The following is a 13,984-nucleotide window of genomic DNA, read 5'->3' as shown; positions in this document are numbered from 1 at the left end:
AGTTGTTAAAACAAACCACCATCATTGCAAAGTGAATCCTGCAGTTGTTCAGTAAATCTGACTTCTCCCATTGACACAGTTGTTAAGTGAATCACTGCAGTTGATAAGTTAATTGACAGGGTTGCTAGGTGGATCTGGCTTCCCTATTGACTCTCCTTGTCAGGAGGTTGCAAAAGATGATCACCTGCCCCCAGAAGGCTGCAGCAGTTGTAAATACATGGCAGTTACCAGGTGCCCAAATTTTGAACACCTGGCCATGCATTTTGTGTGAGGATTGCTTGCAAGTCACCTTTTTCAGTGCAGTTATGACTTTGTCACTAAACGAATGTTGTAAGTTGAAGGCTACCTGCAGAGGTTAAAAGAATCTCTAACATAGTACTGATTTTTACAATGTGTTCCATGGCCAATCCTTCCTTTTAATTCCACGAAAATGGTTGTCAGAATAAACCGTTTACTGGAGCATTTCATCTGGGCTTTTTTTAGGCTGCAAACAAACATGCATGTTACATACTTTTGTATACATGCAAACTTCATGCATACTGGTCGCAGGTACTCATAAAGCTCCCATAGATAGAGGGTGACGTAGGAGAACAGCAGGTGGAGTTAAGCATGTCATCAGCTTAGAGTCATTACGTTGCCACAAATGGTCCAAGCTCCATTGCTCTTGAATCCCATTGAACCTTATCTAGTGTCAAATTAGTTTTGAGTTTTAATTGTATATAAGCTTAAATAAACCTTGCTCCAAGGTTTATGCTGTAATTTTACAGAGGGTCATGATTCTCTGTGAGCGACAGATAAATTCTGAAATTGCACAGGGCTGAGGCATGCATTCAATCTAAAACTGGAAAAACTCCAACCCTCTGCGCATTTTAAAGCTGCCTGCATAGAGAAGTACAATGTATTGGACTGCCTGGCTTTGTGTAATTCAGAAAAGCCTGAACCAAACATTGATCGGTGCTATTACATTATTCTGTTACAATGAGTTTACGTTTCCACATGCCTTGCAATGCTCCACTTGCAAGTTCTACTTGCACCCTTTGAATAGGACATTCAGGCTGTTGAGACGGTCAACCACCACAACACCTCCTCCTATAGAGGAGACCAACCTGACCAAAGAGGTAAAAGACAAGAAAGGGCCCGAAATTAGGTTCTCTGCCCCAAACTAGGTCATCCACTGATTCCCAAGCAGAGAAGCAATCAACATGGATGATGAATTGATCTTCTGTTGCGTCTGTGAGACTTGATCTTTGCTTGCTGACTGCTCAATGGTAATCAACCAGTGATGGGATTCAAATTTTTTTACTACTAGTTCTGTGGGTGTGGCTTGGTGGGTGTGGCTTGGTGGGCATGGCAGGGGAAGGATACTGCAAAATCCCCATTCCCTCCCCATCAGAGGTGGTGTTCAGCCAGTTCTGACAGGTTCTGGAGAACCAGTAGTGGAACTTTTGAGCAGTTTGGAGAACCGGCAAATACCATCTCTGACTGGCCCCGTGAACCCCATCTATTCTCTGCCTCCCAAATCCCAGCTGATCGGCTGTGTCTTCTTTTGTTGCCCTGTACAGGAGAACGGAGCTGGAAAGCAGGTTAGTGGGGTGGGGAGGGAATGGGGACTTTACAGTACCCTTCCCCTGCTAACCCAACCAAGCCATGCCCACAGAACTGGTAGTAAAAAAAATTGAATCCAACCACTGCTCCCCACCCCACTAACCTGCTTTCCAGCTCCGTTCTCCTGTACAGGGCAACCAAAGAAGACGCAGCCGATCAGCTGGGATTCGGGAGGCAGAGAATAGATGGGGGCAGGGCCAGTCAGAGGTGGTATTTGCCAGTTCTCCGCAAAACTACTCAAAATTTCCACTACCGGTTCTCCAGAACCTGCTGAATAGCACTTCTGCAGTCAACCCTACCTCCCAACTGCATCAATGATCATACTTGCTCTCAAGGACAGGCCTAAAGAAAAATTATTGTTGCTGGGGATATTCCTTCACATAATTAAGTGACAGCAGTGTCCCAATATTTAAAGAGCTGCTACAACGAAGAGGGGGTCGCCTTCTCCAAAGCACCTGAAGGCAGGACAAGAAGCAATGGATGGAAAGTAACCGAGGAGAAAACCAACCTACAACTAGGGATAAATTTCCTGACAGTTAGAACAATTAATCAGTGGAACAACCTGCGTCCAGAAGTTGTGGGTGCTCCAACATTGGAGGTTTTAAAGAAGAGATTGGACAGCCATTTGTCTGAAATGGTATATAGTTTCCTGCTTGAGCAGGGGCTTGGTCTAGAAGACCTCCAAGGTCTCTTCCAACTCTGTTATTCTGTTATTCTATTAATCCATGGAATACTCATATTATTTGGGCTGACAGTAATGGGATCCTTCTGCCACCTAGAATCAGGCAGACAATCATCTGCTAGTTTGAGGCAGCTGTAGCATTGAGTGTTAGAAGTTCTGTTTAGATATAGCAACAGAGACCAAATAAGGAGTACAGTCACCATGTGCTTTACTGCTCAACTATTTTAATTGTAACAGGAAACCGGGAACCTAAGCAGAGCATAGAATATATACCATAGATTCAAACTTGCAAACACTGCCATCTACTGGCTGAATGCTACTGCAGTTGTTGCATAAAAATACATGCCAACAATTTATTCCAACATTTAGCCTGCATTCATCACTTGTTACTCAGCTCCACAGCCTATGAAGAGAAGAGTTGGGAAGCCTAACTGGATCCCTGGGAAGCCCATAGAAGTGTCTATAATAGAGGGAGGATCCTATGCCCAGTCCAGTCACATGGCTGTTAGCACAGTCGGCCTACAATTGAGACAATTGTATACCATTGATACCCATTTCTTGATAATCTCATGCAGATCTTCCTCAATAAAACTAGTCCTTCATTTACAACCATGAAGTATTTCCATTTGCTAAGCGAGACCATTAAGTGAGTCATGCCCAATTTTATTCAAAAAAAATTTTTTTGGCACAGTTGTTAAACGAATCGTGTAGTTCTTAAGTGACTCTGGCTTGCCCCATTGACTTTCTTGCCATAAGCTGTCTGGGAAGGTAACAAATGATGATTACGAGACCCCAGGAACCTACAGCCGTCATAAATACGTACCGTTTGCCGTGTGCCTGAATTTTGATCACATGACCATGGCGATACTGCTGTGGTTGTAAGTGTGACTGTGAGGATGTGTCATAATTTTTATTTTATTGCCATTGTCACTTTGAACAAATAGTCATTACTCCAGGACTATCTGTAGGGCACCTTCCTAAATAGCTAGAGTACAATTCTCACCTTTCAGAGGCAGCAAATAATCAGAACTGTGAGCAATGGAAGTCATAGTTACATCAGATTTCCTGGATAGGTTTGGCCAGGGTTTCTCAACACTGACCTCTTTAAGATAATAACAGAGTGGGAAGGGATCTTGGAGGTCATCTAGTCCAACCCCTCCCCCACCCAAGCAGGAGACCCTACACCATTTCAGACAGATGACAATCCAGTCTTTTCTTGAAAGCCTCCAGGGATGAAGCTTCCACAACTTCTGAAGGCAACTTCTGTTCCATGGGTTGATGGTTCTCACTGTCAAAAAAATTTCTAGGTTGAATCTCTCCTTGGTCTGGACTTCGACTCCCAGAATTCCCCAGGCAGCATGACTCTCCAAGGAGTCGAAGCTCACACATCTTGAAGCTGTCAAGGTTGAGAAATGCTGGGTTAGGCTGTCACGGTTCCTTCCTTAATGCAACACGTCTCTGTGGACTGAAGCATAGCCTGCCTTCCCATCTCTCTCTCTCTGTCCCTCTCTCTTTCATCTCTGTGTGTCTCTCTCTTCTCTCTCTCTCTCTCTCCTCTCTCTCTCTCCCTCTCTCTCTCTCTCTCTCTCTTTCTCTCTCTCTCTCTTTCTCTCTCTCTCTCCTCTTCCTCTCTCCTCTCTTTCTCTCTCTCTCTCTCTCCCTCTCTCTCTCCCTCCCTCTCTCTCTTTCTTTCCCTCTCCCTCTCCCTCTCTCTCTTCTCTCTCTCCTCTCCCTCTCTTTCTCTCTCTTCCGAATCAAATACTTCACTTCTAGACAGCTCTTCCTCCCCTTATGTTTTCCTTCTACCTCCAAGTCCTTTTGAAGATTTGCATCTCAAAAGGATGTGTTTTGTGCTCTCATATAGCTCTGCTTTAGAGGCCTAGCAAAAAGTGGGGGGGAACCGGGGGGGGGGCACGACAGAAGCAGGTTTTTGCTTTGAAGGTCAACAAAGGGGATTCTGGAACTGCAGAAGGATCTCACTTTTGAACGGGTAAAACACAACATTGCGAGCAAAACCAAAACATTGCAGTGTCCCAGACTGGAGTACCTTCCTCTGCAGGGTTAAGAGATCTAAGGATCTTTTTCCCCCGCTTTTCCTCAGAAAACTATACTGGCATCAAATCACACACACACACACACACACACACACACACACACACACACACACACACTGCTGCAAATCGTTGGCCTGCCTCTATTGCATCGGTTCCAAGTCCCTGCAAAATTAAGCCTGGGTGCCAGGTATCGGAAGCAAAGTAATCAATTGCCGATTGCTCTCCTCCCCCTCTTCCCTCCCTTCCCTCACAAACTTTCACAATGCCCCTGTTCAGCATATCAAGACACCTCCCTTGACTGCCTTTCCCTCAAAACCCAGCCTGTCATAATGTGAATAAAATGTAGAAGGAGAAAGAAGGAAACTTTCCTAGACTGAAACTGTGGGCTGCAATTTTTAGTGTGTGTGTGTGTGTATATATGCACATGTGTGCCTTTGAGTCATTGTTGACTTCTTGCCCCTGCATGGACCAGTCCTTACAGCTTTCTTGGCAAGATTTTTGGAAGTGATTTGCCATTGGCTCCTTCTTAGGGTTGAGAGACAGTGGCTGGCTCCAAATCACCCACCTGGCTTTGGGCTTAGGGTAGGATTAGAACTCACAGTCTCCTGAGCAGCCCAGTGCAGGAATCACTACACCAAACTGAGCCTCTTTGCAGCATAGTATTTCATATTTTCTTATCTCTTCCTAGCCTGTTTCCCCACCAAATACAACCTACCCTGAAAGTAAGTCCTGGCTCGATTTTTACATGTGCACCCAATATAAGCCCTACCCCAAAAATAAACCCTAATTAAGATCCCACCCACTCCAGAGTGCATGGGTAAAAGTTAAACTAGGATGGGGATGGGAGTGGAGCTGCCCTACTACTTACCTTTGGACAGTTGTAGCCAGGCCTTGCATACCCCGACACCTGCCTTGCCGGCCCATTTCTTCTGCAGCTGGCAAGGCTGGCAAGGCTGGCAAGGCTGGCAAGGCTTTCCTGAAGGCCTCTGTAGCTGATAGCAAAGCTCTGGATCGATTCGGAGATCTGTTATCAGCTGCAGAGGCCTTCAGGAAGGCCTTGCCAGTCACATAAGTAGTTCCTGAAGGCCTCTGACAGTGAAAAGGAGGCCGGGGGTGATGCATGCAAGTGAGGTTAGTCAGTGGATGATTTCCCCTGAAAATAAGACCTGGTGCCTTTTTTGGTGGCAAAATATATATATATATGAAACACAGGTATATCCATTTTTCACCCTGACAGCCCTTACAGCACCCCTCCCAGTCATGTGATCAAAATTCAGACGCTTAGCAGCTGATTCATATTTATGATGGTTGCAGCGTCCCCCAGGGTTGTGGGGTCCCCTTTTGCGACCTTCTGATGACCAGAGTCCACGGGGAAGCCACTTAACAAGCCATGTTACTAACTGAACAACAGGAGTAATTCACTTAACTGTAGCAAGGAAGGTCATAAAATGGGCAAAACTCACTTAACAACTGTCTCCTTTGGCAAGCCATTTTGGCCTCCATTGCAGTCATAAACTGAGGAGTTCCTGTATTGGTGAGTTTATTTGACAGATATTTATAGTTACAGTAGTGGGGATTCCCCCCGTTGATGTTTTATCACACAACCAGACCCCTCATTCCCAGCCAGCAGAGCCCCATAGCGGAGTACAATAGGAGTTGTCTTCCCACAGATCTGCAGAGAAGAAAAGCTACTGAAAAACAAAGAGGGAATACAAGAAAGATTTGGCAAAAAACTGAGGGGGTCATTCGAACAAGGCAGTCAAAAAGAAGAGAAAAATGCCATGGAACAGAGAGAGAGAGAGAGAGACAGAGAGACAGTGACACAGAGAGAGGGGGAATGAGAAAGAGAGACAGAGACACAGAGAGAGAGACACACAGAGAGAGAGAGAGAGACAGAGAGAGAGAGAGAGAAAGAGAAAGAGTGAGAGACAGAGAGAAAGAGATATAGAGAGACAGAGACAGAGAGAAAGAGAGAGATATAGAGAGACAGAGAGAAAGAGACAGAGAGAGACAGAGAGAAAGAGACATAGCGAGACAGAGACAGAGAGAGAAAGAGAGAGATTGAAAAAGTGGGGTGAATCACGGGAATTGCTGACACAGGGTTTTTTTTTTTTTTCAGTTGGAAAAGCTCAGCAGATGTTCCACTTCTCGCTGGGTAAATAAAAGGCTTGGTTAAACAGCATCAATATTGTTGTGATGTAGAATACTGCAATGGAAGCAGGAAGAATGGCTGTCTAGCCAGCTGTCCCAAAAGCCCATCATTTTGCAAAAAAAAAAAAAAAAATAGCCTAGCAAACCTCAGGAAATCCAAAAGTTCCTAAAAGTTCCATCTCGGCTATTTCTGTATTGCCATCAAGCCTGAATGCAGGTAAGTCCTCGACTTATGATCACAATTGAGCGCCGCCGCCGCCCCCCCACCCCAATTTCTGTGGCTTAAGTGAGACCATTATTAAGTTGCTAAGTGAATCGCTGCAGTTTGTTAAGTTAGTAACCCAGTTGTTAAGTGAATCTGGCTTCCCCGTTAGCTTTGCTTGTCAGAAGGCCGCAAAAGGGGGATCATGTGACCCTGGGACACTAGAATAGAATAGAATAACAGAATTGGAAGGGACCTTGGAGGTCTTCTAGTCCAACCCTCTGCCTAGGCAGGAAACCCTCTACCACTTCAGACAAATGGCCATCCAACTGTCAAGCCCGAAATTGACGTAAGTGTAGCCATTTTAGTCTGTCTTAGTATATGTTCTTTTTCTTACTTTCTCTGTGGCAGTCATGGGGGGAAGGGTCTCGGGCTTGACACGTTTCTAAGTGGGGGAGGAGTGGAGATAAAGAGAGTTGTTTAGGCTGGGTGATTCTTCTTCCCGTGGGAAACGAGCTGTCCATGCTTGGGCCCCTGAAGGTGGAGATTTATGACATCAAGCAACGTTGAATTACTTCCATTGGAGAATGTGACTTTTGCGGGTTGTTTCTAACTTCTAATATTGTGGGGTAGTTCCAGGTTGGGTCAGATCCACAATTACCACAGACTTTGCCAATTTGAATGCTTTCCTAACTAAAAGATATATTTTTGAAAGATGGACTTTTGTACTTTCCTTTTTAAATGGATTTCATCACTTGGAAACCTGACCCCAACATCTTTTTAAAAACTTCCAGTGTTGGAGCATTCACAACTTCTGGAGGCAAGTTGTTCCACTGATGAATTGTTCTAACTGTCAGGAAATTCCTCCTTAGTTCTAGGTTGCTTCTCTCCTTGATTAGTTTCCACCCGTCGCTTCTTGTCCTGCCCTCAGGGGCTTTGGAGAATAGCTTGACTCCCTCTTCTTTGTGGAGGCCCCTGAGATATTGGAACACGGCTATCATGTCGCCCCTTATCCTTCTTTTCATCAAACAATTAGACTTACCCGGCTCCAGCAAGCGTTCTTTATATATTTTAGCTTCGGGTCCAGTGGTGGGATCCAAATAATTGAACAACCCTGCCCTCTGCCCTCATGATTGCTTCCAACAACACACCTCACCAAACTGCTCAGAAAGTTAACAACCGGTTAACCCGAACTGGTGCAAACTGGCTGAATCCCACCACTGCTCCGGTTCTCTAATCATCTTCATTGCTCTTCTCTGCACTCTTTCTAGAGTCTCAGCATCTTTTTTTTTTAATATCGTGATGACCGAAACTGGATGCAGTATTCCAAGGGTGGCCACACACCCTTGTGGCATTATAAAGTGGTATGAACGCTTCACGTGATCTTGATTTGAGATGTTTGAATTCAAAACTTGATGGCTGGCCATGACACTGAATTGGCTTTCTGTCATTCGCTGGGTCTTAGCGCAACATGGTTAACAGAATAACAGAGTTGGAAGGGACCTTGGAGGTCTTCTAGTCCAACCCATTGCTTAGGTAGGAAACTCTGTTCCCATTTCTGACAAATGGTTGTCCAATCCCTTCTTAAAAACCTCCAGTGGTGGAGCACCCATGACTTTTGAAGGCAAAACATTCCACTGGTCCCTTGTTCTCACTGTCAGAAGAATTTCTCCTTCGTTCTAGGTTGGATCTCTCCTTTACAAGTTTCCATCTGCTACTTCTTGTCCTGCCTTCAGGTGCTTTGGAGAATAGGTTGATTCCCCTCTTCTCTGTGGCAGCCCCTCAAATATTATAAAACTGCTATTATATCACCCCCTAGTCCTTCATTAAACTAGACATGCTCAGTTCCTGCAGCTGTTCTTCGTATGTTTTAGCCTCCAGGCCCCTAATCATTTTTGCTGCTCTTCTCTGCACTCTTTCTAGAGTCTCCACATCATTTTTTGTATTGTGGTAACCAAAACCAGATGCAATATTCTAGTGTGGTTCTGGGGTTATAGCTAGTGAATTATGGGAATCATTACGCCCCTACGTGGGAAAAGCCTAGGCTCTGGAAAGAGCCGTTATCAGTGCTTCTTAATCTCAGCGGCTTTCGGGTGTGTGGACTTCATATCAGTGTTCCAATATTTGAGGGGCTGCCCCAGAGAGGAGGGGGTGAAGCTATTTTCCAAAGCACCCGTGAGCCATACAAGGAACAATGGATGGAAACTGATCAAGGAGAGATTCAACCTAGAAATGAGGAGGCATTTTCTGACAGTGAGAACAATCAACCAATGGAACAGAACATGCCTTCGGAAGTTGTGGGACCTTCATGATTGGAGGCTTTCAACAACAGACTGGATTGCCTTCTGTCAGAAATGGTGTAGGGTCTTCTGCTTGAGTGGGGGGGTTGGACTAGATGACCTACAAGATCCCTTCCAACTCTGTCAATCTGTAATCTGAATTCCCCATAACTGCCAAAAGACTTCAACAGGCAATGGAAGTGAAGGCTAGCATTGAATGGTTCCTCAAAGAGAGGGAGACACCTTGGAGCATCTCATTCCACCAGATGTGTTTTCAATGTGCCAAATATTTGGGATGGGAGACAAACTTCCCCGTCGCTGCCTGAAGTGGTACCATCCAGGAAAAACGTGAGATGCTGCAAAATATATCAACGGCGCCTTGTGATTTGTACTCTGGTGGTGCCTTTCACGTATCCCCCTTCGTTTGCACCATGCATTAATTGCATTAGGAGACCCCTCCGAATGGCCAATCATTCTACAGGTTGTCCTTAAGTTACAACCATTCATTTAGTGATCGTTCAAAGTTACTGGAAAAAAAAAAGTGTCTTAGGTCCATTTTTCCCACTTACCAGCTGTTTGCAGCATCTCCGGGGTCACGTAATCAAAATGTGGACCCTTGGCAAGTGGCATGTATTTATGATAGTGGCCATGTCCCGGGCAGTGGTGGGATGCTGGTGGTTCACAACGGTTCTAGCGATCCGGTTGCACCGATCAGCACTTGGCCCTGCCTTTCCTTTGTAGCTCAGCTGATAGGCTCTTACTCACCCGTTTTAGAACACTCCGCGCACCCACGGAACCGGTAGTAAACTATTTTGAATTCCACCAGTGGACCCGGCGGGTGGATGTCACATAATTGCCTTTTGCAACCTTCTGACAAGCAAAGTCAATGGGGAAGCCAGATTGACTTAACTATCTCAATTCATGTTACTAACTTAACAACTGCAGTGATTCACTTAATGCCAAGGGCAGTGGTGGCTAACCTTGTTTGGGCTCCTGTGTGGATAATTGTGTGCGCGCTCGTGCCACACATCTCTGCGCATATGTGCACAACCTCCCGCATGCACCGCACATCTCTGTGCATGCATGTGTGCACACACCCTGCGTGCACTGCACATTTCTGTGCATGTGCATGCATCTCCCGGGTGCCCCCTCGCCCCCCCCCCGTGCATGCACGCCAGATACCCGACAATCAGCTGTTGGGTGGGTGGTGTATGCGCATGTGCAGTAGACCTGCTCTGGGCAAGGGCTCAAATGCTGGCAGTAATGGCTCTGCATGCCACTTCCAGCACACATGCTATAAGTTCGCCATCACGGGCCTAGGGCAAAAAAAGAAAGAATGTAAAATGGGGCAAATTCACTTAATTGTCCCCCTCAACAACACAAAATTTGGGCTCAGTTGTAGTCAGAAGCAGAGGACTAGCTTCCCAAATTCATGGAAATGTTCAATAGAACTGGGAACATATTACCATGCGTGGTAGTACTGCAAAAAAGCGCAGGAGTCTTGGCTTAGGACGGGGAAGAGGCTGGAGGAAATGTTGGGTTTTAAAGTAGATCACCTACCAGAATGCTTTCTATTAGGAATTATGTCAAAGAAAATATAAGAAAGATGAGCTTTTTTTGATTATACACATTATTACTGCAGCAAGGATAGCATTTGCCCAGAACTGGAAAGAGATAGTTATACCAAGTGAAGAACTAATGAACAAAATCTTGCTACGCGCTGAAATGGACAAGTTAACTCTAGAAATGAAAAAACAAAGATTGAATTGGCATACTACGCAATTTGGGATCAATTCTCTCATTGGTGGGAGCAGAGAGGAAGGTCTTAGGTTGGGAAAGGAGTTGTTGAAAGGGTAGGTGGTTGGATGAGATGAAAAGAAGACAAATGATGTTAGAAATGTATTATATGAACAAACAAATGTATATATGTATATAGTTATAGGAAGATAGATAGATAGATAGATAGATAGATAGATAGATAGATAGATAGATAGATAGATAGATAGATGATAGATAGATATAGATATAGATATAGATAGATAGATATAGATATAGATAGATAGATATAGATAGATAGATATAGATATAGATAGATGTTTTCTGAGGTTCTCGCGGGTATTTGTATGTGGATCTTTGATTATTTGGGTTTTCTCCCACATAAGATTGGAAGTATCTCTGTGCTTCTCTGAGAAGCACAGAGCCGAAGACACAAGCCTGAAGATGATGAATGAGACTTCATCGAAACGTTGCCTAGATACTTCCAATCTTACGCGGGAGAAAACCCGAATAACCAAAGATCCAGATATAGAGATATAGAGATAGAGATAGAGATAGAGATAGAGATGCGATATTGACCCAAAATCACATCAAACCGACTTCACCATGTTCAATGTTTTTAATTGTTTTGTTTAATAAAAAAAAAATTAATTTTTTTTTAAAAAAGAAGAAGCGGAGAACTATCTGTCCTGCATTCCTTGAGATGTTTGCATCGGGGGTCTGCAATGATTTCTGTAGTCACAAGCAACCGACCTCTTCCACAGCTACACCAACTGACAGCCCCCTGACTTTAATAGATTAACAGAGTTGGAAGGGACCTTGTAGGTCATCTAGTCCACCCCCCCACGCCCAAACAAACAAACAAACAAACAAACAAAAGAGACTTCAATGGGTCTTGCTTCGCAGCAAGTCAGGGAAGTCTATTCTGTAATGGTTTCTCTTCCCTGGGCAAAATTATGTCTTTTTAAACCGAATAGACTCTCTCAACCTACTTAACAGGACAGCGGCGCCCTGCAGACACAAGGAATATATTCAAGATTTTAAGAGAGCAGAAACCTGAGCTTCCCCACCTCCAATTATTATTGTAATACTTTCCGGTAATTTTCACGTGGAACTGCTTATCTACCTTCTTTGTGAAGGCTTCGCTCAGCAGCTTACCCTCGTATCAGATGATCTTCCCTTGCCAATTTTCCAGACACTTTATTTAGAGAAGTACCTCTCGTCCGGATTTCACCGCTCAGCGTTTAGAATTTTTCACTGCCTGAACCGCAGCAAAAATAAATAAATAAAATAAAATCAATCCCAAAGGCGTTGAAAAAAGCACCTGAATTTTAAACTCCCGGAGCGCAGGCAGAGCGCTTCCAAAGCTAAGAATTAGACCAGACCCTAGAGGAATCGTCCAGGGACCGAACCAAGAGAGAGCCATTCGTAACTATCAATTTAAATGTTTTTTTTTTAATTTAATGATGCACTTTAACAAAAAAACAACAACTCAGGCGTGCAAACCAGGCGGGCTCACGGACGGCGAAGTCCAACCCCGCTCTCCCCGTGCGAAATGCAGAACTTGGGTAACCGGGCCGCCGTCCCCGCTTCGCCCAAACAAGAGGCGGAGAGGCGCCCCACGCTCGCTTACTTACTTAAGAGGCTGTCGTGGTGAGAGCCGTTGACCAGCCCATCCGGGTGGATCTGGAGGTGGAAACCGATGCCCACTCTGCAGTAGAGGCTGCCCGTTCGACGCCCGGAGGGACTCCACTTAAAACTGCTCATCTCCGAGCCGCCGCTTTGAACTCCCGCGGAGGGGGAGGAATAAGAGGAAGGCGCGGGAAAGGAAGAGGAGGAGGAGGAGGAGGAAAGGAGAGACGAAGTAGCAGGGCGATTTCCAAGATTGCTGCGGCTGCTGTGGGGCTCGGCCTCTCCAAATTGCGCCCGTGGGGGCCGCGGGCGCGCCAGAGCCGGGAGGATCAAGTGGCCACTAAGCAAGCGAAGGAGGAGGAAGAGGAGGCAGCTGGAGAAAGGCAGGCTCATGCTTCCAGCCCGAGAGACCCGCCTGGCATTTTGGAGGAGGAGGAGGAGGAGGAGGAGGAGAAGCGGCGGCGGCGGCAGCGGCTGCTGCTGCTGCTGCTGCTACTACTCCTCCCGCCGCCGCAGCTGCCGCCGCCGCCGCTGCTGCTGCTGCACCTACGGGGCAGCCGGCCGTGCGCTCCGCCGCGTTGGGAAGGCGGCATCGTCGGCCCGCGAGATAGGGAGAGAGCGCGGTGTCCGAGAGCGCGGCGCTGGCACGGAGATATTTATAACCCGGGTGATCTCACACAGCTTCTCTTCGACATGCCTGGAGTCTAAAGGAGGCGCGCTTCGCCAGACCTTCCGAAGAGGGGTGGGGGGATGGGGGCAGAGGAAGGGGCGGAGGTGGAGGCGCGTCTCGCCGACGGGGGGTGAGTGGGAGGAGGAGGAGGAGGTGGAAAAGGCGAGGAAGGACGCTGACCAGGCGAGGGTCGCCTCTGGTCACGCCGGAGAGGCGAAGAGAGCGCAAGCCGGCACTTTTACGCACCGATTGCGCTTTTACGCACCAGCTGGTGGGGTTTTCATCCCGATGGGCAAGGTTCCCGAATTGGGAGGAAGAGAGAGGGTGTGTGTGTGAGAGAGAGAGAGAGAGAGAGAAAGAAAGAGAGAGACAGAGACAGAGACAGAGAGAGGGAGGGAGAGAAACAGAGAGAGAGGGAGAGAAACAAAGACAGACAAAGACAGACAGACAGACAGATAGACAGACAGACAGAGCGAGCCAAGGCGTGGAGGAGCCGAGAACGGAGCCGGGGATCTCTTTTGGTGAGGGGTGAAGGCGGGTGCCAGGCTGTTCCGACGTCGGCCCTGAATCGCTGCAGGCGATGTAGGGCTTTGACGGAAGCGCTGCTCGTCCTCGTCCTCTCCATCTTGCGCTTCTGAGTAGCTCTCCAAAAAACAAAAACAAAAGGGGAGTAGTTTGAAGGTGACTTACAAGAAGAAATGTCCCGCGGAACTCCCTGCCTCGCCATTTGATGGGACCCCAAGTTTCTCAACTTGAAGATGCGTGGACTTCAATTCCCACGCGTCTTCAAGCTGTCAAGGTTTGAGGGAGGTGGGAAATACCGGCGTGGAGGGTTTTCTTTTCCAAGGGTGCGGCGGGGAGAGAGTGAGAGAGAGAATTAATTCAGTGGAAGAGTAAGAAGGGACGCGTCCCTAGAGCCCTTCAGCCACGAGG

General features: G+C 46.5%; 1 protein-coding gene across 1 annotated transcript in view; it reads right to left on the bottom strand.

The window, feature by feature from the left end:
* Positions 1-13,010, bottom strand: part of FGF5 (fibroblast growth factor 5) — a 33,535-nt gene extending 20,525 nt beyond the window's left edge. The window contains exon 1 of the mRNA XM_026718922.2: positions 12,387-13,010. Coding sequence (XP_026574707.2) covers positions 12,387-12,774 — 388 coding nt within the window. The 5' untranslated portion in view covers positions 12,775-13,010. The remainder of the gene's footprint in view (positions 1-12,386) is intronic.
* Positions 13,011-13,984: the final 974 nt, after the last annotated feature.

Source organism: Pseudonaja textilis, chromosome 6, assembly GCF_049901715.1.
Source record: "Pseudonaja textilis isolate UNSWEBS1 chromosome 6, rPseTex1.2, whole genome shotgun sequence".
Lineage (NCBI taxonomy): Eukaryota > Metazoa > Chordata > Lepidosauria > Squamata > Elapidae > Pseudonaja > Pseudonaja textilis.
Note: the sequence above shows the minus strand (reverse complement) of the source record. Positions and strands in the feature narration are given on the sequence as shown.